At 45.8% G+C, this 27,808-nt stretch overlaps 2 protein-coding genes across 6 annotated transcripts; one reads left to right on the top strand and one right to left on the bottom strand.

Moving 5' to 3' along the window:
- The first annotated feature begins 413 nt into the window (after positions 1-413).
- Positions 414-27,457, top strand: LOC106581014 (calpain-5). Of its 5 annotated transcripts, none has more exons than XM_045703709.1 (13): positions 414-733; positions 8,171-8,382; positions 12,344-12,475; positions 19,444-19,652; positions 19,741-19,933; positions 20,023-20,216; positions 24,374-24,451; positions 24,587-24,782; positions 24,955-25,077; positions 25,179-25,375; positions 25,493-25,614; positions 25,729-25,865; positions 25,977-27,457. In XM_045703709.1, exons 2-13 carry the CDS (start codon positions 8,188-8,190, stop codon positions 26,154-26,156), a joined length of 1,956 nt encoding a protein of 651 aa, XP_045559665.1. In that variant the 5' UTR covers positions 414-733; positions 8,171-8,187; the 3' UTR covers positions 26,157-27,457. The 5 variants fall into 5 exon arrangements, with proteins under 5 accessions (XP_045559665.1, XP_045559668.1, XP_014018145.1 ...); XM_014162670.2 differs by having other exon boundaries at positions 416-733; positions 8,223-8,382; XM_014162669.2 differs by having other exon boundaries at positions 417-733; positions 8,220-8,382.
- Positions 16,616-18,917, bottom strand: LOC106581015 (olfactory marker protein-like). The gene is made up of 2 exons (XM_014162671.2): positions 18,667-18,917; positions 16,616-17,696 (listed from the first exon to the last, which is right to left on the bottom strand). The coding sequence occupies exons 1-2, from the start codon at positions 18,757-18,759 to the stop codon at positions 17,268-17,270; spliced, it is 522 nt and encodes a 173-aa protein (XP_014018146.1). The 5' UTR covers positions 18,760-18,917; the 3' UTR covers positions 16,616-17,267.
- Positions 27,458-27,808: the final 351 nt, after the last annotated feature.

The following is a 27,808-nucleotide window of genomic DNA, read 5'->3' on the forward strand; positions in this document are numbered from 1 at the left end:
AGTTACAATTCTTTATGAAGAGTAAGGTGAGGAGTTTTGCCCAGAATCGAAAGATAATTATAAACTGGATGGTTCGAGCCCTGAATGCTGAATGGCTGACAGCCGTGGTATATCAGACCATATACCATTTATTTGTATAATCTAATTACGTTGGTAACCAGTTTATAATAGCAATAAGGCACCTGGGGGGTTTGTGATATATGGCCAATATACCAAGGCTAAGGGCTGTGTCCAGGCACTCCGCGTCGCAAGTAAGAACAGCCCATGGTATATTGGCCATATACCACACCCCCTCGTGCCTTATTGCTTAAACATCACACTTTTTTTAATGACAAGGCAGAAGTAGACTACTGTTTGAAAATTAGCTGAAATAGGCACTTTCCAAAAGAGACGTGGATTTATTCTCAAATGGTTTATGTGAAAATCAGTAGTCTCCAATTAACATTTTCAATAGCTTTGATTCAACTTGATCATGTCATTGGAGCAGTAGGTCTAGTCGACACTAAAATAGACCACATGTTTCTGATCAACATGATCAGGGAACAGGAGTAGCTAGAGCTCAGCCCTCCCCTGTGTGTGAGAGAGAAAAAGAGAGTGAGATAGAGACTGCAAGCGAGCCCTGAGGAGCTCGTGCATCAGAAGAGCAGCCTCCGAACAGGGGGTCTCACCGACTGAAGCCCCAGTAGTACCGGAGAGAAACGAATACGTCACCGAGGGAGTCAACTCTTCCAAGGTAAACTAGCCCAAATTAAAGCAGCCAGTCGGTTTTACGGAAATGTATGACGATGAATGAACTTATTTAAACTTTTGTAGAGCATAGCCTACAGCAATTATGCATATGTTTGTCTCTGTGTGAATGTATTTCAACTTTTCTAGAGCATACGATTTTACCAACTGCTAGCCAAGTTAAATTATATTCCACCATGTAGTCCTACTTCACATCAACGGAGTTGAGCGAAGACGAGAGTGAAGAAGCGAGTGGGAGCGCGGAAGTTACATAATATTTTTTTTTAAATAAAAAAACGACTTATTTCAACACCCACAAAAATAGCCCACATTTACACAGGACAAAAGCAGTATTAAAAACAAATATAGGCATATATATATATATATATATATATATATATTTATTTATTTATTTATGCGATGACGGAGCCCACACTAGATGTAGCGCAACTCCGTTGATGTGAAGTACACTACATCGTGGATTTGAGTTTTACTTGGCTACCAACTGCTGTGTCTTCAGCAAGTATAAAACACGTTTTGACGTTAGTTCAGTTCAATAGTCTACTATCTACTTGTGGGTGTGGTTGATATGCTTAGTTTACTCGCTGGAAAGCAGAATATACACTTTCTTTCCCCCCAGCAGCTGCAGTCTGTAAAATGTGTTTAGACTTACTGAGCAGAGCTACTACCTTTGTCCCAGGCTGTGGAGGTCTGTTATGAATCCTGACTTTCTCTCTCCATCCCCACCTCATTTCTCCTCAGTACAAGTTCTAAAGCCTGATGAGTCATGTAGGACTCAACTATTCAGTGCAGTCCTATACTCTTGAGTATAGTAAATGGGGACTGAACTGTGAACAGCGACGGTTGTAGTATAGTTTGTCTCTGTCATTTCAGTCTGTACCATGTCACACCCTCCGCTAACATTGGGTTGGTGTTGTGGTTAGAGTAGCTAGCAGATTGTTACAGACTAATGTGACGCTCGCTCCATTATTTTTTTATTTATTTAACTAGGCAAGTCAGTTAAGAACAAATTGTTATTTAAAATGACGGCCTGGCAAAAGGCCTCCAGCAGGGATGGGTGCTGGGATTAAAAATAAATAAAATATAAACATAGGACAAAACACACTTCACGACAAGAGAGACAACACTACATAAAGAGAGACCTAAGATGGCAACAACAAAACATGACAACAACATGGTACAAACATTATTGGGCACAGACAACATCACAAGGGGCAAGAAGGTAGAGACAACAATACAGCCTTGGGCTCCCGAGTGGCGCAGTGGTCACTACAGACCCTGGTTCGATTCCAGGCTGCATCAAAACCCGCCGTGATTGGGAGTCCCATAGGGCAGCCCACAATTGGCCCAGCGTCGTCCAGGTTAGGCCTTCATTGTAAATTTGAATTTGTTCTTAACTGACTTGCCTAGTTAAATAAAAATTAAATAAATAAAAGTGTGCAAAGCTGTCATCAAGGCAAAGGGTGGCTACTTTGAAGAATCTAAAATCTAAAATATATTTTGATTTGTTTAACACTTTTGGTTACTACATGATTCCATATGTGTTCTTTCATAGTTTTGATGTCTTCACTATTATTCTACACTGTAGAAAATAGTCAAAATAAAGTAGGTGTGTCCAAACTTTTGACTGGTACTGTAAGTACTTTACACCACTGCCTAAAGGACTCTCAGACCATGATAAACAAGATTCTGTGGTCTGATGAAACCAAGATTGAACTCTTTGGCCTGAATGCCAAGCGTCACGTCTGGAGGAAACCTGGCACCATCCCTACGGTGAAGAATGGTGGTGGCAGCATCATACTGTGGAGATGTTTTTCAGCGGCAGGGACTGGGAGACTAGTCAGGATCAAGGGAAAGATGAATGGAGCAAAGTACAGAAAGATCCTTGATGAAAACCTGCTCCAGAGCGCTCAGGACCTCAGACTGGGGCGAAGGTTCACCTTCCAACAGGACAATGACCCTAATCACAGCCAAGACAAACACAGGAGTGGCTTCAGGACAACTCTCTGAATGTCCTTGAGTGGCTTAGCCAGAGCCCGGACTCGAACCCGATCGCACATCTCTGGAGAAACCTAAAAATAGCTGTGCAGCGACGCTCCCCGTCCAACTGACAGAGCTTGAGAGGATCTGCAGAGAAGAATGTGAGAAACTCACCAAATATAGGTGTGCCAAGCTTGTAGCGTCACACCCAAGAAGACTCGAGGCTGTAATCTCTGTCAAAGGTGCTTCAACAAAGTACTTGGTAAAGGGTCTGAATACTTATGTAGATGTGATATTTCACTTTTACATTTTTTTTTTATAAACCTGTTTTTGTTTTGTCATAATGGGGTATTGGGTGTAGATTGAGGGGGGAAAAACAACAACAATTTAATACATTTTAGAATAAGGCTGTAATGTAATAAAATGTTATGTCAAGGGGTCTGAATATTTTCCAAATGCACTGTACAAAGAGTGAGAGAGTGATACATGATGAGTGTGGGATAGACATGGAATAAACAAAACATACAGTCAATAATATAGTAGAACAAAAGAAAACAGTCTATATACAGTGAGTGCAAATGAGGTAAGATAAGGCAATAAATAGGCCATGGTGGCGAAGTAATTACAATATAGCAATTAAACACTGGAATGGTAGATGTGCAAAAGATGAATGTGCAAGTAGAGATACTGGGGTGCAAAGGAGCAAGATGAATAAATAAATACAGTATGGGGATGAGGTAGGTAGATAGATGGGCTGTTTACAGATGGGCAATGTACAGGTGCAGTGATCTGTGAGCTGCTCTGACAGCTTGTGCTTAAAGCTAGTGAGGGTGATATGAGTCTCCAGCTTCAGAGATTTTTGCAGTTCGTTCCAGTCATTGGCAGCAGAGAATTGGAAGGAAAGGCGACCAAAGGAGGAATTGGCTTTGGGGGTGACCAGAGAGATATACCTGCTGGAGCGCGTGCTACGAGTGGGTGAAGCTATGGTGACCGGTGAGCTGAGATAAGGCGGGGCTTTACCTAGCAGAGACTTGTAGATAACCTGTAGCCAGTGGGTTTGGCGACGAGTATGAAGCGAGGGCCAACCAACGAGAGCGTACAGGTCGCAGTGGTGGGTAGTGTATGGGGCTTTGGTGACAAAACGGATGGCACTGTGATAGACTGCATCCAATTTGTTGAGTAGAGTGTTGGAGGCTATTTTATAGATACCATTGCCGAAGTCGAGGATCGGTAGGATGGTCAGTTTTACGAGGGTATGTTTGGCAGCATGAGTGAAGGATGCTTTGTTGCAAAATAGGAAGCCGATTCTAGATTTAATTTTGGATTGGAGATGCTTAATGTGAGTCTGGAAGGAGAGTTTACAGTCTTACCAGACACCTAGGTATTTGTAGTTGTCCACATATTCTAAGTCAGAGCCGTCCAGAGTAGTGATGCTGGACGGGTGGGCAGGTGCGGGCAGTGGTCGATTGAATAGCATGCATTTAGTTTTACCTGCGTTTAAGAGCAGTTGGAGGCCACGGAAGGAGAGTTGTATGGCATTGAAGCTCGTCTGGAGGTTAGTTAACACACTGTGCAAAGAGGGGCCAGAAGTATTCAGAATGATGTCGTCTGCGAAGAGGTGGATCAGAGAATCGCCAGCAGCAAGAGCGACATCATTGATGTATACAGAGAAGAGATTTGCCCGAGAAATGAGCCCTGTGGCACCCCCATAGAGACTGCCAGAGGTCCAGACAACAGGCCCTCCGATTTGACACACTGAACTCTATCAGAGAAGTAGTTGGTAAACCAGGCGAGGCAATCATTTGAGAAACCAAGGCTGTCGAGTCTGCCAATAAGAATGTGGTGATTGACAGAGTCGAAAGCCTTGGCCAGGTTGATGAATACGGTTGTACAGTAATGTCTCTTATCGATGGTGGTTATGATGTCGTTTAGTACCTTGAGCGTGGCTGAGGTGCACCCATGACCAGCTCGGAAACCAGATTGCATAGCGGAGAAGGTACGGTGGGATTCAAAATGGTCGGTAATCTGTTTGTTAACTTGGCTTTCGAAGACCTTAGAAAGACAGGGTAGGAAAGATATAGGTCTGTAGCAGTTTGGGTCTAGGGGTTGCAACAATTTCGGCAGATACATTTAGAAAGAGAGGGTCCAGATTGTCTAGCCCAGCTGATTTGTAGGGGTCCAGATTTTGCAGCTCTTTCAGAACATCAGCTATCTGGATTTGGGTGAAGGAGAAATGGTGGGGGGCTTTGGCGGGTTGCTGTGGAGGGTGCCGGGCAGTTGACCAGGGTAGGGGTAGCCAGGTGGAAAACATGGCCAGCCGTAGAGAAATGCTTATTGAAATTCTCAATTATAGTGGATATATCGGTGGTAAGTGTTTCCTAGCCTCAGAGCAGTGGGCAGCTGGGAGGAGGTGCTCTTATTCTCCATGGACTTTACAGTGTCCCAGAACATTTTTGAGTGTACTACAGGATGCAAATTTCTGTTAGGAAAGCTAAGGCTAGCTTTTCAAACTGCCTGTGTATATTTGTTCCTAACTTCCCTGAAAAGTTGCATATCACAGGGGCTATTTGATGCTAATGCAGAATGCCACAGGATGTTTTTGTGCTGGTCAAGGGCAGACAGGTCTGGAGTGAACCAAGGACTATATCTATTCCTAGTTCTACATTTTTTTGAATGGGGCATGCTTATTTAAGATGGTGAGGAAGGCACTTTTAAAGAATAACCAGGCATCCTCTACTGACGGGATGAGGTTAATGTCATTCCAGGATACCCCGGCCGGGTTGATTAGAAAGGCCTGCTCGCAGAAGTGTTGTAGGGAGCGTTTGACAGTGATGAGGGGTGGTCGTTTGGTTGCAGACCCATTACGGATGCAGGCAATGAGGCTGAGATCTTGATTGAAAACAGCAGAGGTGTATTTGGAGGGCGAGTTAGTTAGGATGAGGGTGCCCGTGTTTACGGATTTGGGGTTGTACCTGGTAGGTTCATTGATCATTTGTGTGAGATTGAGGGAATCAAGCTTAGATTGTAAGATGGCCGGGGTGTTAAGCATGTCCCAGTTTAGGTCACCTAGTAGCACGAGCTCAGACAATAGATGGGGGGCAATAAATTCACATATGGTGTCGAGGGCACAGCTGGGGGCAGAGGGGGGTCTTTAGCAAGCGGCAACAGTGAGAGACTTGTTTCTGGAAAGGTGAATTTTTAGAAGTAGAAGCTTGAATTGTTTGGGTACAGACCTGGATAGTAAGACAGAACTCTGCAGGATATCTTTGCAGTAGATTGCAACACCGCCCCCTTTGGCAGTTCTATCTTGGCGGAAAATGTTATAGTTAGGGATGGAGATTTCAGAGTTTTTGGTGGTTTTCCTAAGCCAGGATTCAGACACGGCTAAGACATCCGGGTTGGCAGAGTGTGCTAAAGCAGTGAGTAAAACAAACTTAGGGAGTAGGCTTCTAATGTTAACATGCATGAAACCAAGGCTTTTATGGTTACAGAAGTCAACAAATGAGCGCACCTGGCACTGCAGGACCTGGATTAACCTCTACATCACCAGAGGACAGAGGAGAAGTAGGATAAGGGTACAGCTAAAGGTTATACGAACTGGCCGTCTAGCACGTTCGGAACAGAGAGTAAAAGGAGTTGACTGAACTGCATACAGTATTCCTGTAGTGAGTGAATGAATTACATTTTATTTTTGTGTCAAATCACCAGTTGGCAAACCCATTGTTTATGGGATTAATTGACACAGAAACAAACTTTACAATAATTGACTGTGATAATTCAGTGATAATTCTTCTTCCGGTGGTCTCTGCAGTGTGCATCACATAAAATGTTTTTTTAAATAACGATACAATTCTATACATAATAATAATTAAGGTTATCCAAACTATTAGTGTATACTGAACAAAAATATAAACGCAACATTTTCAAAGATTTTACTGAATGTGGAGGTCCTGGTCTGGCATAGTTACACGTATTCTATGGTTGTGATGCCGGTTGGACGTACCGCCAAATTCTCTAAAACGACGTTTGAGGCGGCTTATGGTAGAGAAATTAACATAAGATTCTCTGGCAACAGCTCTGGTGGACATTCCTGCAGTCAGCATGCCAATTGCGCACTTCCTTAAACTTGAGACATCTGTTGCATTGTGTTGTGTGACAAAGCTGCACCTGTGTAATGATCATGCTGTTGAATCAGCTACTTGATATGCCACACCTGTCTGGTGGATGGATTATCTTGGTAAAGGAGAAATGCTCACTTAGAGGGATGTAAACAAATTTTATTTCAGCTAATGAAATATGGGACCAACACTTTATATGTTGCGTTTATATTTTTGTTCAGTGTACTTCTAGCTGTTGTGAACCGACCACTCCCTTCACCCCGCTCCTTGTCTATGGTAAACTCTGTGTGTGTGTGTGTGTGTGTGTGTGGTGTGTGTTCTCTCTCTAACACTAACATGATTACACTGCCTGGCTACATCCCATAAGCATTTCCATGACTACAAGAGAGTCCTGCTGACTGTCTGACCAGTGAACAGCAGCAATTTGTGTGTTTAGCAGACAGACTCAATGGTAAAAAACTTCAGACTTTAAAAGCCCACTATGCTAAAAGGTCTGGTAACCTCTGATCTAACATTGGAGTTGGAGCTGGTTACTCCCAGTGATCCATTGGTAAACTGTCACGTGACTGGAGACTAATGTTGTTATGGTGTGACGTGCTGTGTGTGTTGAAAAAGAGGATATCCTTGAACAACGGTGGTTCTTTTTCTCTACTTTCAATGGGAGGAGTCAGTGTAGAAGAGATAATGGGTCTCTGTCACTCTCACACACATCCTTCTCTCGTTTTCCCTCTTCTGGGCATAAATCTGATAATAGACTCCCCACCAGAAAAATGTAGCCTTTAAGCTACGGTAACTACCATTCACAGGCTACTGAGGGGATAATGGCCTGAACGGAGTGAATGAAATGGCACCAAACATATGGAAACCATGTTTAATTTATTTGATAACATTCTTCTCTAGCCATTACCACGAGCCCGTCCTCCCCAATTAAGGTGCCACCAACCTCCTGTGCTACCATTACCAATATCAGTTTTTTTTCTGGATCAAAAGTGGCTTAGGTGGTCGGCGTGGCAATGGAAGCTAATATCCAGCCATTCTATGCATTTCCCCATGACTAATGCAGTGTTCTTTTGTTCAAACATAATAGCAAAATCAATACTGCTAAATTCATTGTTTTTAATTCTCCCTGATTATCTAGCTTTTATGTAGGGGACTGTTAGTTCTCTCTTATTTATATAATTATAACATTATAGGTCCGTTATAATTTCTACATGCTTTGTCTGGTTTTAGTCGTTTAAGTTTACACTAAAAGTGTTTTTCCATCCTGAAAATATCATTTTTTTACACTATTTGGACTTGTTTGTCTGTAACTGTGTGTGTTCCAGGGAGATGGTTGTGTCGTATGAGAACCAGTGTTTTGCTGATGTGTTCCAGCAGGGTGATGGTGGTGCCATTTGAAGGCCAGGGCTACTCCTCCCTGCGTAAGAAGTGCCAGCAGCGTCGGGTCCTGTTTGAAGACTCTGTGTTTCCGGCTACGGACCAGTCTCTGTTCTACAAGACCAACAGCATAGGAACCATCACCTGGAAGAGACCTAAGGTACCACACACTGACGGGAGGGGTGTGTGTGTGTGGGGGGGGGGGAGTTAAAGGGCAATTCTGCCACTTTTCAACCTTCATATTCATCCTCTTCAGCACCAAACCAGTGTCTACATGATGTGAAACTGGTGTGTTTCTATGATCTGTGGTTAAAAAGAGAAGAAAGGTCCTAAGAAAAAAGCTGTCACCACAGGGTAGGATTAAAAGTCAAAAACAGTGATGTTCAAAACAAAGAGTTTCTAACCAGAGTGAGGGTATTTTCTTGTTCCCCACATCACCGCGATTCTCATAGTGTTTGAAAATCACAGTTTTGAAGAGTCCATGTTATCACAGATTATTTTCATGACTGCCTTCACCCATAACTGTCGGTTACATGGTTATACAGTAATTGTGCCAGCCCTAGAGTTAAAGTGTTTGAATAAGCATCCGACTGAGAGTTTGTTTATTATCTCACGGATTTTCAGATAGAGTGGGGGGGGGAATTAGAGGATGAAATGTTCCTCTCTATGAACCCTTCAAACAGTGTGTGGGTACATTAATATCAGGTGACCAGTAGGAGAGGTAGTAGTTAAGATCAGGTGACCAGTATGTTATCACTGCCGATAGATGGAAACACTATTGCAACACACATATATATATATATGAGAGAGAGAGAGAGAGAGAGAGAGAGAGAGAGAGAGAGAGAGAGAGAGAGAGAGAGAGAGAGAGAGAGAGAGAGAGAGAGAGAGAGAGAGAGAGAGAGAGAGAGAGAGAGAGAGAGAGAGAGAGAGAGAGAGAGAGAGAGAGAGAGAGAGAGAGAGAGAGAGAGAGAGAGAGAGAGAGAGAGAGAGAGAGAGAGAGAGAGAGAGAGAGAGAGAGAGAGAGAGAGAGAGAGAGAGATGTTACAGTACATCCCGCTCCCATGATATGTTCTACTTTCTTTATACTCTGCTATTATTCTACAGCTATGGTTACAGTATAATTGTCCAGGTAAGGGAGGGTGTAACAGCAGGACTGGTTGGACCAGTAAATAAAGCCGTGGTGTAAAGGTATTACTCATAGATAATATATCTATTGTATTCCTGTTTTTCCTCCAGCCTTGCTCCAACACAGCAGCTGATCAAGCCCAAGGCAAAAGGTTACTTCTCACCCAGTGAGATTCCTCAGGAGGGCCCCTGGCTCAGAGAAAACGCGGGTAGGGTGTGGTGGTGTGTGGTTAGAGCAGCGAACCATGGAAAGGGTTGAGAAAAGAGCCACCCTACAGTGTGTTAGACTTACTGATCTTCTTTGGGAGTGTACCAGAGGTTTTTATCACCAATGTCTTTCACAAGACCTCTGATCCCCCAGTTAACCTCTAGTTATAGCAGTGTCTAGTACAGTCCCAAATAGTAGCTTAGTGTGGTCAGGCCTGCTTCTCCTCTTCCTCCTCTGGTCCTGCTCCAGGGCCTACATCACCACCCCAGCCTGGTACTGTCCTCCTTGGGCTGGGCAGTGTACCATATTTCACGATATACCGGTATTGATGCACAGACTGGTTTGGGTTTTTACTATACCTTCTATAATGGTATTTGATTGTTTGGTTTGTTAAATGTGATACACCTGGTGCACCGTCCATTTTTATGGTTTACTTTGCTACTTGAGTCATATCTCTCAGCTCTCTTCTCTCTCTCTCATGCCACTTTCCACACAGACCTAGCCCCGCCCTCTGTCACTCAAGGAGCACATTTCTTGTTCCTCAACCACGAGACACTTGTGTTCAGTCTGCATGGTCAATGCAGCACATGCAACAATGTTGATGACAACGATGCTATTTTCACTTTGCTTCTTATTATAAATCAACTAGTGTTCTATAATTACACTATTAGTTTGTGTTTCTTACATCTGCCAACAGCAAGTTTGTATTTTCTTAGCAAGTTGGGCCTAAATCTTGTTAGCCACTAATGCAAATCACTAGCTAGCTAATAAACACTGTACTGAGTCAGAGCAAACGTAATTAGCTATACAGCCTGATAATAACAGTGATGGTGTAGACCTAATCAGCATGTATCTTCTAAATCAAAGAGGAATACGCAAAGCAAAAATGTTTGCTACATGAAGTAGCTAAGAGAAAACATTCAATGTAGCTAAAGATTATAGGGTCCCCTAGGAAACACTTATCAACACTTTGGTTCCTAGCCTGTCACAATATCACCTTCCTGGCATTTTCATTCATTATCATGTCAAACAACACTGTATTCAAAGTTCCCACTATTATATTCTAACTATAGAATTAGAATAATCATTATTTCCATGATTCCAACAGTTCACCCAAGTGTTTTGCTGTAAATCGCAAGTCAATTCGCAATTGCAACATTTGTTAAAAAATAAGGTCTAGATTGTTTGCCCATATCGTGCAGCCCTGCGTTGCAGTGTGGAAATGATCTCAAATGACTGCCGGAAATGGATGAAAATGCAGAAAATTATTCTTGGTTCAATTGAACAGTATAAAACAATCAGAATGGAGAAAGACTTGTTGAAATCACTTAGAATATATGTGTTGCCACCCTAGGATCACTCACTACTCATAAAGCAAATGTACTTTTATTATTCAAAAACTAAAAATACAGTAAAAAATTAAAATACTGTTATATGATATTTTGGCCATATCGCCCTGCCCTATGTCCTACCACACGTTGCCCAGAGAGGCTGCTCTCTGCTGGGGCTGAGGGATGGAGCGGGTGGAGAAGGGACTTAATGATCTGTGGTTCTAGAGGTCCCTAGTGGCACCTATGTTCCCATTTGGGCCCTGGTCGTAGTTAGCGCACTATATAGGGTGCAAGTTGAGACGCACCCAGACTGTTGGGAAACCCTCCCTTCACCCCAGCCTGCCATTAGTGGTCAGCTCAGAGAGAGCAGCACAGCCACATAAAACACTCTCTGAGTGCCATTAATTAACAAGGATAGAGTGATGGATGGATGGACGGAGGAGAGGAAGAGATCTTTATCACTAATGGTTCTCTTGGTTTCTACTCAGATGCATCTCATAAACTTGTTCTTTTGACTGTTGATTTAGAATTGAATTTTAATTGGGGAAAGGGAGGGTTAGCCTAATATCCTTGTCATTTCTCTTGTTTGCACCCCCCCTCTTTCTCTCTCTGCTTCTGTCCCTCTCTCTCTCTCTCTCCCACCCTCCCCTCTGTGTGTTAATCCCATGTTATCCCCTCCTCCCTTCATTTCATTTAAATGTACAATTTGATACAAATGCATGCACTCAGACTGCACTGAACTCTAATTCACATGAAACATTCCTTAGTATTGTAAATCTAGCTTTAACCCCAAGTTGTCTCTTCTCTATAGGAGCTGTGTGATAACCCCATGTTGTCTCTTCTCTATAGGAGCTGTGTGATAACCCCATGTTGTCTCTTCTCTATAGGAGCTGTGTGATAACCCCATGTTGTCTCTTCTCTATAGGAGCTGTGTGATAACCCCATGTTGTCTCTTCTCTATAGGAGCTGTGTGATAACCCCATGTTGTCTCTTCTCTATAGGAGCTGTGTGATAACCCCATGTTGTCTCTTCTCTATAGGAGCTGTGTGATAACCCCATGTTGTCTCTTCTCTATAGGAGCTGTGTGATAACCCCATGTTGTCTCTTCTCTATAGGAGCTGTGTGATAACCCCATGTTGTCTCTTCTCTATAGGAGCTGTGTGATAACCCCATGTTGTCTCTTCTCTATAGGAGCTGTGTGATAACCCCATGTTGTCTCTTCTCTATAGGAGCTGTGTGATAACCCCATGTTGTCTCTTCTCTATAGGAGCTGTGTGATAACCCCATGTTGTCTCTTCTCTATAGGAGCTGTGTGATAACCCCATGTTGTCTCTTCTCTATAGGAGCTGTGTGATAACCCCATGTTGTCTCTTCTCTATAGGAGCTGTGTGATAACCCCATGTTGTCTCTTCTCTATAGGAGCTGTGTGATAACCCCATGTTGTCTCTTCTCTATAGGAGCTGTGTGATAACCCCAAGTTGTTTGTGAATGGTATCAGTGCTCATGACCTCCTCCAGGGCCAGCTGGGGAACTGTTGGTTCGTAGCTGCATGCTCCTCCCTGGCATCCAGAGAAGCTCTGTGGCAAAAGGTAAGACTCCCTGGCCGTGTGCATGTAGTGTGTTTGTTTGTCTTGGGTGTGTGACAAGCATGCACACACACACTCACACACACACTCACACGGAATGACTTGGAGTTTATTATCATTTCCGACTCCTATTTGGAGGAGTGGCTTGTGTTTGTTTTTGTGTTCGTGTGTGTGTGGTGGTGTGGCCCTTCTGAGATGGCAGTGTGTGTTTTTGTGTTCGTGTGTGTGTGGTGGTGTGGCCCTTCTGAGATGGCAGTGTGTGTTTTTGTGTTCGTGTGTGTGTGGTGGTGTGGCCCTTCTGAGATGGCAGTGTGTGTTTTTGTGTTCGTGTGTGTGTGGTGGTGTGGCCCTTCTGAGATGGCAGTGTGTGTTTTTGTGTTCGTGTGTGTGTGGTGGTGTGGCCCTTCTGAGATGGCAGTGTGTGTTTTTGTGTTCGTGTGTGTGTGGTGGTGTGGCCCTTCTGAGATGGCAGTGTGTGTTTTTGTGTTCGTGTGTGTGTGGTGGTGTGGCCCTTCTGAGATGGCAGTGTGTGTTTTTGTGTTCGTGTGTGTGTGGTGGTGTGGCCCTTCTGAGATGGCAGTGTGTGTTTTTGTGTTCGTGTGTGTGTGTGGTGGTGTGGCCCTTCTGAGATGGCAGTGTGTGTTTTTGTCTTTGTGTGTGTGTGGTGGTGTGGCCCTTCTGAGATGGCAGTGTGTGTTTTTGTGTTCGTGTGTGTGGTGGTGTGGCCCTTCTGAGATGGCAGTGTGTGTTTTTGTGTTCGTGTGTGTGGTGGTGTGGCCCTTCTGAGATGGCAGTGTGTGTTTTTGTGTTCGGTGTGTGTGGTGGTGTGGCCCTTCTGAGATGGCAGTGTGTGTTTTTGTGTTCGTGTGTGTGGTGGTGTGGCCCTTCTGAGATGGCAGTGTGTGTTTTTTGAATCATTTGCATTAGTCCCACTGGTCTCAACTTTTTGTGTTCAACTTTCCTCCACTTTCCACCAGCCTCTTACCCCTGGCCTCTTACCCCTGGCTCCTTACCGCTGGCTCCATACCGCTGGCTCCATACCGCTGGCTCCATACCGCTGGCTCCATACCGCTGGCTCCTTACCCCTGGCTCCTTACCCCTGGCTCCTTACCCCTGGCTCCATACCCCTGGCTCCATACCCCTGGCTCCATACCCCTGGCTCCATACCCCTGGCTCCATACCCCTGGCTCCATACCCCTGGCTCCTTACCCCTGGCTCCTTACCCCTGGCTCCTTATCCCTGGCTCCTTACCCCTGGCTCCATACCCCTGGCTCCATACCCCTGGCTCCATACCCCTGGCTCCATACCCCTGGCTCCATACCCCTGGCTCCTAGTGTGAAGGACGTCACTGTGTTGCTAACAGGTTCACCTTCTCCATTGTCCCTGTCTGTGCAATGGCTCAAAATAGTAGTCCTTTGCTTCACAAGCACACATGGCTGCCCTGCTTGACAATGAAAAGGTACCAATTGGGCAGCGCCATTGGCGATATTTCAAGCTGTGGACTGATGTTACTGGCATGATATAACTCCGTACCCCTACCTCACTAAACCATCACATTACAGAGAGGGCTCTGATCTTTCATCTGAAACAACTGAGCAGGTTTATTATGTTTCTCCATTTCCTGAACAACAGAGGGTCTGTCACTGAGACAACAGCTGCTGTTGGGTTGGAGAGCATATTTCACCCCAGAGACAGAGCTGGCAGGAGAGTGCTAAACACACCGGTCTGATGAAGACTTCTAAGCATTTTCTGTTCATTTCCCGGATGATTCTACATGTTGAAGTGCGACTGTTAGTCGACAACCAGAAGGTGATCTACTGCACACAACCAACGTTCATTATGGTGCGTCTTCGTCTTAATGCAGGCTCTCTGGAGAAAGCTCTGTCCTTGAGCTGGGACTGTTGACCAACCTAGTGTCCGGTACTGTGTTAGTCCGCTGAGCTAAAGCCTCAGGCAAGGTTACTTGTCCTAACTAAACTACCTCTGTTACACCTGCACCATCATGACTGTTATTGTTAGCTCCCAGGGAATACATAATTGTTGTTATGTGTGTGTGTGTGTGTGTGTGTGTGTGTGTGTGTGTGTGTGTGTGTGTGTGTGTGTGTGTGTGTGTGTGTGTGTGTGTGTGTGTGTGTGTGTGTGGATTAATTAATGGTTGTTTAGTCCCGGTGTTTAACGACATGTTCTATCAAGAGTCAGTAACGATGTGTTCTAGAAGCAGCTCGTTAACACAGAGATGGTATTATTAATTGGACCAAACTGTACCTTCCTACTCTCCCCTCTACCCCAACACACACGCACACTGTTATTAATCCACAGGGAGGCTGCTGCTATAATGTATGTGCTCCGGATCACTCTCATTAACACACTATTTCTCTCGCTCTCGCTCTCTCTCTGTCTTTGTCTGTCTGTCTGTGTCTCTCTGTCTCTGTCTCTCTCTGTCTTTGTCTGTTTGTCTGTGTGTCTCTCCCTGTCTCTCTCTGTCTCTCTCTGTCTCTGTCTGTCCGTCTGTCTGTCTCTCTAAAGTGTTACTTTTGCCTTCTGGTATGTAGTCTACCATTTGTGTGTGTGAGAGAGGGAGGGAAAGTGTGTGTGTATTGATTTCCCTATGAATGAACAGCAACCGTAGCTACTGTAGCTACTGTAGCCTGAGGCTAAGCCATGTCTATCCTGTCCCCTGTCCATTAACACAAACACAGCAGGACAGAGTACCTACAGCTGTCCCCTGCCCTGTCCATTAACACAAACACAGCTGGACAGAGTACCTACAGCTGTCCCCTGCCCTGTCCATTAACACAAACACAGCAGAACAGAGTACCTACAGCTGTCCCCTGCCCTGTCCATTAACACAAACACAGCAGAACAGAGTACCTACAGCTGTCCCCTGTCCATTAACACAAACACAGCAGGACAGAGTACCTACAGCTGTCCCCTGCCCTGCCCTGTCCATTAACACAAACACAGCAGGACAGAGTACCTACAGCTGTCCCCTGCCCTGTCCATTAAAACAAACACAGCAGGACAGAGTACCTACAGCTGTCCCCTGCCCTGTCCATTAACACAAACACAGCAGAACAGACTACCTACAGCTGTCCCCTGCCCCCCTGCCCATTAACACAAACACAGCAGAACAGAGTACCTACAGCTGTCCCCTGCCCTGTCCATTAACACAAACACAGCAGGACAGAGTACCTACAGCTGTCCCCTGCCCTGTCCATTAACAGAAACACAGCAGAACAGAGTACCTACAGCTGTCCCCTGTCCATTAACACAAACACAGCAGGACAGAGTACCTACAGCTGTCCCCTGCCCTGCCCTGTCCATTAACACAAACACAGCAGGACAGAGTACCTACAGCTGTCCCCTGCCCTGTCCATTAACACAAACACGGCAGGACAGAGTACCTACAGCTGTCCCCTGCCCTGCCCTGTCCATTAACACAAACACAGCAGGACAGAGTACCTACAGCTGTCCCCTGCCCTGTCCATTAACACAAACACAGCAGGACAGAGTACCTACAGCTGTCCCCTGCCCTGTCCATTAACACAAACACAGCAGGACAGAGTACCTACAGCTGTCCCCTGCCCTGTACATTAACACAAACACAGCAGGACAGAGTACCTACAGCTGTCCCCTGCCCTGTCCATTAACACAAACACAGCAGAACAGAGTACCTACAGCTCTTTATTGGACAGCAGTAGAGGACATGGCCAGTTTACAGTATATTGTTGTGATATTTCATGCAAAGTGAATATGGTTGGAGTTACATTGCAGCATTGGTTCTCTAATATTTCCTATAAAGAAGGATCAGAACAAGCTATTCATATCATTCAGGTTTTCAATATAAATGTACAGTTAACTGCCAAAATGTACAGCTAACTGCCAAAATAAAAGAAACACTTGAGTAAATATGGGATTAATAAGTATATTAATTGAGTTAATTAAGCAATTAAGATCATACTTAGTCATGTATGAATTCTGGAGCGACTGAGACAGCGTTTTCCACCACCATCAACAAAACACCAAATTATAGAATTTCTTGTTGAAGAATGGTGTTGCATCCCTCCAATAGAGTTCCAGACACTTGTAGAATCTATGTCAAGGTTCATTGAAGCTGTGCTGGCCTCTCGTGGTGACCCAACGCCCTATTAAGACCTTTATGTTGGTGTTTCCTTTATTTTGGTAGTTACCTATATCTATAGTTTGTGATTTTGCAGCCTACTGTGTAACTACTTTACCTTCAAAACATGGTTTCTAGCAGCTTGTTGACTGACATGCATAGATAGAAAGCTAGATAGATGCTCAGGAAGGAAGTACATATGCACACACAGATGAGAGATGGGACTCAGTGTGTGTGGGCGGGGGGCATAGGGAGAGGAGTGTAGACTGGTCCAACCTAGACTGGCTGTAGTAGAAGGCATTTCCTTAGAATGGAGAGATGGAGACTAGAGGAGTAGAGGGAAGAGGAAGCAGTTAAACGGGGAAGAGGAAGCAGTTAAAGGGATACTTCGGGATTTTGGGAATGAGGCCCTTTATCTACTTCCCCAGAGTCGGATGAACTTGTGGTTACAATTTGTATGTCTCTGTGTCCAGTATGAAGGAAGTTAGATGTAGTTTCACGAGCCAGTGCTAACTAATGTTACCCATAGACTTCCAGTCATTGCCCAAAATTTAGTTCGCATTGGCTCGCAAAACTACCTCTATCTTCCTTCATACTTTACACAGAAAAGTACACACTTTGGTATCCAGAGGGCCTCATTGCCAAAATCCAGAAGTATCCTTTAAGGTTTGTAGGTCAGGCCTGATTGAACTCCATGGAGATGCTGACCTTGTCAGCCTCCGCCCCCTCCTTGAAGGCAAGCAGGAAGTACATGACCTTGCGGACCTTTGCCAGCTCCGCGATTCGCTCCCCAAACTCCTGGATGTCCGCCTCCAGACACTTGAGGGGCGAGTCCTCCGGGTCACCAGCGTTCCGCCAGAATGTTCCGACGGGTTCAAGAAGCTGCCGGGTCATCAGGTGTGTGAGGTCAGGGGTCCAGAGCTGGGAGATCCCTGTGACGGTCACTCTGCCATGACCAATCAGAGACACCGCCCAGTGGACGAACGTCAGCTTCTGATTGGAGAAGTCCAGACGGTAAATGGCCTCGTGGGGGAGGAGCAACCGCTCCCCCTCCTGTCGCTTCTGACCGCTCCGCTGCAGGGACTGGACACGCAGCTGCATTACCTAGTAACAATAATAACCATATTAATAATGTAATCATAATATAGTAATACTATAATATAACCGCACTTTTGCCCACTCTGCTGCAGAGACTGGACACACCTGCGAATCACATTGTAGAATAATAATACTTTTTATAATAGTAGAACTATAATATGCTGGACATACTGGATACTCAGACGCAGATACCATTCAGTACAAGTCGACTCCTGAAAACTGTCCATGCATTTGTCAGTAAATAGGCTACTTTGTTTTTTTTTACCCCCTTTTCTCCCCAATTTCATTGAATCCAATTGGTAGTTAGTCTTGTCTCATCACTGCAACTCCCATACGGACTCGAGGGAGGCGAAGGTCGAGAGCCGTGCGTCCCCCAAAACACGACCCAGCCAAGCCGCACTGCTTCTTGACACAACGCCCACTTAATCTGGAAGCCTGCAGCACCAATGTGTCGAAGGAAACACCGTGGACCTGGCGACCGTGTCAGTGTGCACTGCACCCGGCCTGCCACAGGAGTCACTAGAGCGCGATGGAACAAGGACATCCCTGCCGGCCAAACCCTCCCCTAACCCAGACGACGCTGGGCCAATTGTGCGCCGCCCCATGGGTCTCCCGGTCGCGGCTGGCTGTGACAGAGACGGGACTCGAATCCAGAATTTCTAGTGGCACAGCTAGCAACTGCGATGCAGTGCCTTAGACCACTGCGCCACTCAGGTGGCCCCAGATAAGCACATATTTAAGACAGTACCAAACTACTACACATAGCAGAAGCCAATTTTGAATTTTGCATGTCTACTTGAAAATACGTTTTTCTAAAGTGACTTACGGTGAAGGCATTATTACATCATTGCTCAGTATATCTGACCCATGCAAGAATCAAACTTGCAACCAACTGAACCATCGATTGTGCTATTTCAACCACCAACCTCATCTTAACCACATCTCAACCTCATCTCAACCATGTGAACAGTCTTACCTCAGTGAGAGAAGTGTCCTCTGCAAAGCGTAGCTCCATGGCTGAGCCAGATGAGGGGGCCACGGCCGGGTCTGTGCCTGTCTGAGAGCTCATCTTTCTCTGATGGGGAGGGAACGAGGCCTGCCTGTCTGTCTGGATGGATATCTGTTTCTGTCTGTGTGTCTGTGTCTGCAGATAGTTTCGCTCTGTTCCTCTCCCCCTCTGTCTCTTATGCCATCTCTTTCCCCTCCCTTTCCCAGAGGGTAATATGGTTGAGTTGGTTCTCTGGTTGGGACTATTGATTGTGTGGCATGTACAGTGAGGAAGGGATGGAGAACAGAAGTGAGGAGGGGGAGGAGGGAGTGTGGTGGCGCTAGGCAACAGGAAGTGATGACATCAGAAGAGGAACCAGGGATTTTCCTGAGAGCTTCTGAGAGCTGGTTGGTCATAGCTGGATGGGCTGGTTATTAATATTCCCAAATGCTTGCTGGCTAGCTGGCTGGCTGTGTGTGTGTGTGTGTGTGTGTGTGTGTGTGGTGTGTACATTTTGGTTTGGTTGTTATGATGCACTAGGTGGTTACTTGTTTAAGTTAGCTGTGATTTTTCAGATTTGTATTGAGCAGATAGTGAGAGAGACTGGTAGTGGGGAAATTTGGAGAGAGATTGTATCAAAGGGCAGTTGGACGGATTTGAAGCCATGACCATACTAAAGACGTGTGCCGGAGGCTGCAGCATTGCCTCTAGACCAGCCAGGCCATGCAGCTCTGACGTGTTCTGAGCATCTTATCTCCCTCCCAGGTGATCCCGGACCATAAGGACCAGGAATGGGATGAGCACAAGCCGGAATCTTATGCCGGAATTTTCCACTTCCGCTTCTGGCGCTTTGGAGAATGGGTGGATGTTGTCATCGACGACCGGTTGCCCACTTCGAACGGCAACTTGGTGTATTGTCACTCCAATGACAGTAACGAGTTCTGGAGCGCCCTGGCAGAGAAGGCCTACGCCAAGTTAGTACTATAGATGGACTGTTGTGTTTGTGTAGGACTGTGTTGCTTTTGCTGAGGTGTGTGTGTGTGTGTGTGTGTGTGTGTGTAGGATGTATGGGTGTTATGAGGCATTGGACGGGGGCAACACAGCGGATGCGTTGGTGGATTTTACGGGTGGCGTCTCGGAGCCCTTGGACCTACTGGAGGAAGGGTTGAGTACGGACAAGGAGAAACGCTCAGTGCTGTTCGACAGAGTCCTCAAGGTCCACAACAGAGGAGGCCTCATCAGCGCCTCCATACGGGTATAACACACACAGATGCGCGCACACACACACACACACACACACACACACACACACCTAGAATCCTAACCCTTCACCACTCCCTGCAGGCGGCCAGTTCAGCAGAGATGGAGGCTCGTCTGGCCTGTGGTCTGGTGAAGGGTCATGCCTATGCTGTGACAGATGTTAGAAAGGTCCGGCTGGGCCACGGCCTCATGGCTTACTTCAAGTCCGACAAACTCACAATGATACGACTCCGAAACCCCTGGGGAGAGAAAGAGTGGAACGGTGCCTGGAGCGACAGGTAGGTTTTAAAATGTTTGTTATTTACCTTTAGTTATACAACAAGTCCTATTGAGGTCAGAAGACCTCTTTCATAAGGAAGACCTGGCCTGGTAGTGGGGGAGAAGAGTATGTGCAGAGGCGTCAATTGGGAATGACAGCCGCCATATCCTAGCTAGCTCAACACCAACAATTTAAAATAGGCTACGAAAATCATTCAAATCCCGAATTAAAAGGCAAATGCACTTTAGTGGCGTTAACCTTCTGACTTTAGGACCATGCGGATACCTGGGAGCGGGAGGGAACGCAATTTGTATGGCTGGTTGGCTTTATGGAGAGCAGAAGGCAGACATTTTACGTGCCCCCAACCGATTGTGTTTTTTGTTCGTTTATCTGCGTTGTATTTTTTTACTCATTTTGTACATAATGGTGCCGCTCCTGTCTCTTATGGCTGAAAGAACTTCTAGACATCAGGACTGCGAATACTCACCAGGGACTAGCAGAATCCTTTGTCTTCTTTCACGACTCTGACGAGCCCGAGGCGGAGGATATACGGCTCCCTCAGGAACAGGCCTCGACCCCCTTGATCTGCGTGAAGAGGAGGCGGAGAAAGAGAGGCAGGAGAGCAGGCTGCCTTCTGAGAATTCGAAGGCGATCGAATAAACCCCCACTTCCCTCAATTCTGCTAGCAAACGTGCCATCTTTGGACAATAAAATCGACGAGTTACTGGGAAGATTAAACTACCAACGGGACATAAAAACTGTAACATCTTATGCTTCATAGAGTTGTGGCTGAACGACAACAATATCAACATACAGCTGGCTGGTTATATGATGTACCGGCAGGATCAAACAGCTGCGTCTGGTAAGACAAGGGGCGGCGGACTATGTATTTTTGTAAATAACAGTTGGTGCACTATATCTAAGGAAATATTGAGCTATTGCTACCCTGAGGTTGAGTATATCATGATAAGATGTAGACCACACTACCTACCGAGAGAGTTCTCATCTGTATTCTTCATAGCTGTTTACATACCACCTCAGTCAGAGGTTGGCACTAAGATAGCATTGAAAGAGCTGTATTCCGCCATAAGCAAACAAGAAAACTTGTGGTCCCCGGCTCCTAGTAGCCGGGGACTTAAATACAGGGAAACTTAAATCAGTTTTACCAAATTTCTATCAGCATGTTAAATGTGCAACCAGAGGGAAAAGAACTCTGGACCACCTATACTCCACACACAGAGACGCATACAAAGCTCTCCCTCGCCCTCCATTTGGCAAATCTGACCATAATTCCATCCTGATTCCTGGTTACAAGCAAAAATTAAAGCACGAAGCACCAGTGACTCGATCAATAATAAAGTGGTCAGATAGTGACCGTACGTAAATACCCCAACCAGAAGCCATGGATTACAGGCAGCATCCGCACCGAGCTAAAGTCTAGAGCTGCCGCTTTCAAGGAGCGGGAATCTAACCCGGAAGCTTATAAGAAATCCCGCTATGCCCTCCAATGAACCATCAAACAGGCAAAGTGTTAATACAGGACTAAGATCGAGTCATACTACACCGGCTCTGACGCTAGTCAGATGTGGCAGGACTTGCAAACCATTACAGACTACAAAGGGAAGCACAGCCGAGAGCTGCCCAGTGACACAAGCCTACCAGACGAGCTAAACTACTTCTATGCTCGCTTCGAGGCAAATAACACTGAAACATGCATGAGAGCACCAACTGTACCGGAATACTGTGTGATCACGCTCTCCGCAGCCGATGTAAGATCTTTAGACAGGTCAACATTCACAAGGCCGCAGGGCCAGACTGATTACCAGGACGTGTACCGCAAGCATGCGCTGACCAACTAGCAAGTGTCTTCGCATTTTCAAAAACTCTCCCTGTCTGAGTCTGTAATACCAACATGTTTTAAGCAGACCACCATAGTGCCTGTGTCCAAGAACACTAAGGTAACCTGCCTAAATGACTACCGACCCGTAGCACTCACGTCTGTAGCCATGAAGTGCTTTGAAAGGCTGGTCAAGGCTCACATCAACACCATCATCCCAGAAACCCAAGGACACTCCAATTTGCATACCGCCCCAACAGATCTCCAGATGATGCAATCTCTATTGCACTCCACATTGCCCTTTCCCACCTGGACAAAAGGAACACCTATGTGAGAATGCTATTCGTTGACTACAGCTCAGCGTTCAACACCATAGTGCCCTCAAAGCTCATCAATAAGCTAAGGACCCTGGGACTAAACACCTCCCTCTGCAACTGGATCCTGGACTTCCTGACTGGCCGCCCCCAGGTGGTAAGGGTAGGTAACAACACATCCGCCACGCGGATCCTCAACACAGGGGCCCCTCAGGGGTGTGTGCTCAGCCCCCTCCTGTACTCCCTGTTCACTCATGACTGCACGACTCCAACACCACCATTCAATTTGCAGATGACACAACAGTGGTAGGGCTGATCACCAACAACAACGAGACACCCTATAGGGAGGAGGTCAGAGACCTGGCCATGTGGTGCCAGGACAACAACCTCTCCCTCAACTTGATCAAGACAAAGGAGATGATTGTGGACTACAGGAAAAAGAGGACCGAGCATGCCCCCATTCTCATCGATGGGGCTGTAGTGGAGCAGGTTAAGAGCTTCAAGTTCCTTGGTGTCCACATCACCAACAAACTAACATGGTCCAAGCACACCAATACAGTCGTGAAGCGGGCACGACAAAACCTATTCCCCCTCAGGAGACTAAAAAGATTTGGCATGGGTCCTCAGATCCTCAAAAGGCTCTACAGCTGCACCATCCTGACTGGTTGCATCACTGCCTGGTATGGCAACTGTTTGGCCTCAGACCGCAAGGCACTACAGAGGGTAGTGGGAACGGCCCAGTACATCACTGGGGCCAAGCTTCCTGCCATCCAGGACCTCTATACCAGGCGGTGTCAGAGGAAGAAAAGGACACCAGCCACCCTAGTCATAGACTGTTCTCTCTGCTACCGCACGGCACGCGGTACCGGAGAGCCAAGTCTAGGTCCACGAGGCTTCTAAACAGCTTCTACCCCCAAGCTATAAGACTCCTGAACATCTAGTCAAATGGCTACCCAGACTATTTGCATTGCCCCCCCCCGGCCCCCATACTACCTCCACTAACCGGTGCCCCCGCACATTGACTCTGTACCGGCACCCTCCTGTATATATTGTTATTTTTTACTGCTGCTCTTTAATTACTTTGCGAGTGAAACCTCTCGCTTTGCCTCTTCCTCTCTGTGGAAAGCACATCGATGCATTTGCAGGGAACAGCGTGACTTTTTTCAACACAGAACTGGAGACCGCTGTAGTAGATGGCTTTGGCTCGGTAACTGCTGTTTGACTTGACATGAAACTAAACTAGAGTTGTAATCCTGGTACTGAGCTAGTGCGTAGCAGGCAGCTAATACTGGAGTAAATGTTGCTTTTTTTCTGCTCTCCAAATAGAATTTTACAGTTTTAAATTGTGTAGAAATCAGTAAATGAGCTTCCATATATAGTTTTTTTAAATACCCCCAGATGGGGGGGTGTGTGTATATTGACCAGTTCCTGACTCACTGCTCCCTCTGCTGGTGGAGAGAGGTATTGTTGGCCAACAGGGAACAGATCTTTAGCACAGATTGATGGTTCATTCCTCTTAGAATGTTTGTTTAATTTACAGTTTTAAATTGTATCATAGGAAAATTCCCAAAATGATCTCGGCACCAAAAGGTCTAGGGGAAACTCCATGTGAGCCGCTGTTGATGTCCATGTCTCAGAACCTTGACTCCTCTACTGTATCAGTTCTGTTCTGGTAGCATTATTTCACACAGAACACCCTTCAGAGAAACACTGAGCGATAGAGAACCACTCTGCAACAACTACTCTCTTTCCTCTCTCTCTCTCCTCTCTCCTCTCTCTCCTCTCTTCCTCTCTCCTCTCTCCTCTCTCCTCTCTCTCTCTTTCCTCTCTCCTCTCTTTCCTCTCTCCTCTCTCCTCTCTTTCCTCTCTCCTCTCTCTCTCTTTCCTCTCTCTCTCTCCTCTCTCCTCTCTTTCCTCTCTCCTCTCTCTCTCTCTCCTCTCTCCTCTCTTTCCTCTCTCCTCTCTCCTCTCTCTCTCTCTCCTCTCTCCCTCTCTTTCCTCTCTCCTCTCTCCTCTCTCTCTCAGCTCAGAGGAGTGGGGGAAGGTGAGTAAGAGTGAAAGAGAGAAGATCGGAGTGATTGTGCAGGACGATGGAGAATTTTGGTGAGTTCTAACCTATGACCTCTAGCCATGACCCCTAACCTTTCCTCCACACGGCTGAGAAAATGGATGGCCATAGGATGAAGCTTGATGACTTCCCTTTTCCTGCCCCCCCCCTCCCCCTCAATCCCCACCCAGGATGACATTTGATGACTTCTGTCAGTACTTCAGTGATTTGATCATGTGTCGTCTGATCAACACTTCCTACCTGTCTCTCCACAAGACCTGGGAGGAGGGCTCTCTAAAGGGTGCCTGGCGCAACCATGACAACCCGCTTTGCAACCGCGCCGGGGGCTGCACCAACAACAAACACACTTTCATACAGAACCCACAGGTAGGGGTAGGGATGGGGGGAGGGTGTGTGTGTGTGTGTGTGTGTGTGTGTGTGTGTGTGTGTGTGTGTGTGTGTGTGTGTGTGTGTGTGTGTGTGTGTGTGTGTGTGTGTGTGTGTTAATTTATAGGACGTGTGTGTGTGTGTGTGTGTGTGTGTGTGTGTCTCCCTGCAGTATGTGTTCAACGTGAAGAAGCCAGAGGATGAGGTGCTGGTATGTCTACAGCAGACAGACAAGAGAGCCAGACCTAAAGAGGGGAAGGGAGAAAACCTGGCTATAGGCTTCGAGATACACCGGGTGAGAAGTGTGTGTGTGTGAGTCTTATTAATGTGTTCATTAAAATGAATGTGTGTGAAAGTCTTATTAATGTGTTCATTCAAATTATTGTGTGTGTGTAGGTGGAGTTGAACAGGCAGTACCGTATGCACACTCGGCAGCAGAAGGTGTGTGGGAGTGTGTACATCAACTCCAGGTGTGTGTTCCTACGCTGTTCCCTGAAGGAGGGTCGTTACGTTGTCATACCCACAACCTTTGACCCCGCTCTGGAAGGAGACCTCTTGTTACGCATCTTCACTGACGTCCCCGCTGACTGCAGGTACTCACTCACTCACTCACTCACTCACTCACTCACTCACTCACTCACTCACTCACTCACTCACTCACTCACTCACTCACTCTCCTCATTATCTTGCCCTCTCTCTCCCCCCCATAGAGAGTTAACCCTAGATCAGCCAGCCCCGACGTGTTGGTCAGGACTGTGTGGCTTCCCTTCCCTGGTCACTCAGATTCATGTCCACAGAGCAGATGGACTGGCTGGACAAGACTCTGATGGAGGTATACAAACCTTTCTTCTCTCCCCTCTCTGTCCGTTCCCTTTTCTTCTCTGGTCTGGTCCTTTTCCTATCTTCTCCTCTCTTCTCCTACTGACAGTCTGTATGTGTGTTGCAGCGTCAGACCCATATGTGATCATTCGTTGTGAGGGGGAGAAGGTTCGTTCTGCGGTCTATAAAAACACCCGCAGCCCAACCTTTGACACCAAGGCTCTATTCTACAGGAAGAGAACTAACCAGCCTATACTGATAGAGGTGAGGAGACTGGGCTGGGGGGGTGGAGTTAAAGTAGAGTGAACATTTGGGTTGTTTCAATAAGTAACCGTTCTCTCAATTAAAGTCAGTACAACTTTATTCATCCTCCAGGTGTATAACCACAACGTGTTGATGGATTCCTTCCTGGGTCAGGTCAGTTTGACCTCTGACCCCGGCGACCCCCAGCAGGTTACCGTCCACCTGAGGGACAAGGGTAATCACCAAGACAACGACCTCCCAGGCACGCTCACCGTCTCCATGGTGACCAGCAACATTCTCACTAACATCTGACTAACCATCAATCAATCACCAATCTATCAATCAGTGCCTTACTCCCTCCGTCCAATATGAGAGAAGAGCGAAACAGGTGCCAGTAACAGAGTATATGATTGGTCAAGAGGTCCCCTCTGTTTCTGTATGTGCTGGAACTGGCAGTATACATGATTACATTGTTCAATATGAACATCATCACTATATGTACTGTATACACTAACTATATGTTTACAGTTTATGTATCTTTAAAGTTGTATTGTTTTGCCAAAGATTTGATCATAAATATCAATTAATTTGCCATAAACCTTATCTGTTGAGGGACCAAAGTTAGGATTCCAGACTGTATTGTGTTGGTTTTTACTGAGTGTAGTACTAGCCCTGACCACATGGGGGCAACAGAGGACATTTAATCTCCTTTCTCATCTAATAACCACTTTAACTTGTGCATTACAGACATATAAATACTTGTTGAGTATTTCAGCTGTATATGTTGTCCTGTTTACATTTTATTTACATGGTTTAGTTTTACATTTCAGTCAGCTTTGTTCTAGTCTATCTCAAGTAGCTGAGTTGGTTCTGGGTGCTGAGAGTTGCTACGGACATTTTTATTCTTTAGGGGAGACATTGTTGAAGTTATTTTTGTTAATAACTATAATTAAACGTAAAAAAAAAGAGATTTCTGTCAGTTGCTCTACTTTTATATCATGTTGATTTTTCCAGCGGGATGCCCAATAACAGACAGACAGACAGACAGACAGACAGACAGACAGACAGACAGACAGACAGACAGACAGACAGACAGACAGACAGACAGACAGACAGACAGACAGACAAGATTCACTAGAGGAGAAGAGAGATTAAGCTACAGTTTCTAACCAACACTGCCACTCTTACATTCGACTCTTTACTCAAACACTCAACTCCTCCCTTCATTCCCTTCTTTCTCATTCCCATATTACTCTATCATATTGTATTACCTCCAGTTACTACAGTGCCATGTAGATCATGTTTCAAATCATATCACATTTATCTATAACATTCTCGCCATCATGAGGACTTCCTAACACTGTAATAAGTGTCATAAACAGTTATAATGCCAGTCATAATGCCATGGTGGTGGGTCCTTGTTAGAGAAGGGCTAGTTCATCTGAGCAGGCTTGTTTCTTATCTTTATAAGTAAACGTTTATGATATTTTAATGTACCGCAGGGTGATTTAAAGGCTATCTAATGATTTTGTTTTATACTTCTCTGTTTATTTCTATTTAAACCTGTTGGCTGGTTTCAATCAAATGTTTACTGTAATAAATAGTTAAAACACTGTCTGTCTGCTGCCGGGTCATTCTGTGTTCCGTCCTCCATTTTATCTAGTGTGTGTGGTCCCATTACTCAGCAGAACTCTCTCTCGATAGAGTCCACTATCAACCATGCTGTGTAGAGCGAGAGAGAGAGTGTCTGACTGTGTGTGCTGTTAGGGTCAGTGAGGTGTGAGGAACACCGATCAATGTGTCTTTCAGAACAGCCTGACCTTTATTACAGCAACACCAATAGAAGAGATGGGCTCTCTGTTTCTATATGTGAAGCAATGCATTCTCTCTGTGTGCATGTTGAATGTGTGTGTGACCTCCGCTATGTTGTTCCTCACTGCCCCCCACTGGGTTTCCTGCCCCCC

This window comes from Salmo salar, chromosome ssa20 (assembly GCF_905237065.1).
Source record: "Salmo salar chromosome ssa20, Ssal_v3.1, whole genome shotgun sequence".
NCBI classification, from domain to species: Eukaryota; Metazoa; Chordata; class Actinopteri; order Salmoniformes; family Salmonidae; genus Salmo; species Salmo salar.

Excerpts from the sequence above, each read along its gene's own strand:
- LOC106581014 (XM_045703709.1), top strand. The coding sequence starts at position 8,188 with ATGAGAACCAGTGTTTTGCTGATGTGTTCCAGCAGGGTGATGGTGGTG. Across the intron at positions 8,383-12,343 it reads TCACCTGGAAGAGACCTAAG|GAGCTGTGTGATAACCCCAA; the intron begins GTACCACACACT and ends TCTTCTCTATAG. Across the intron at positions 24,452-24,586 it reads CAGGACGATGGAGAATTTTG|GATGACATTTGATGACTTCT; the intron begins GTGAGTTCTAAC and ends ATCCCCACCCAG.
- LOC106581015 (XM_014162671.2), bottom strand. The coding sequence starts at position 18,759 with ATGAGCTCTCAGACAGGCACAGACCCGGCCGTGGCCCCCTCATCTGGC. Across the intron at positions 17,697-18,666 it reads AGGACACTTCTCTCACTGAG|GTAATGCAGCTGCGTGTCCA; the intron begins GTAAGACTGTTC and ends TATTGTTACTAG.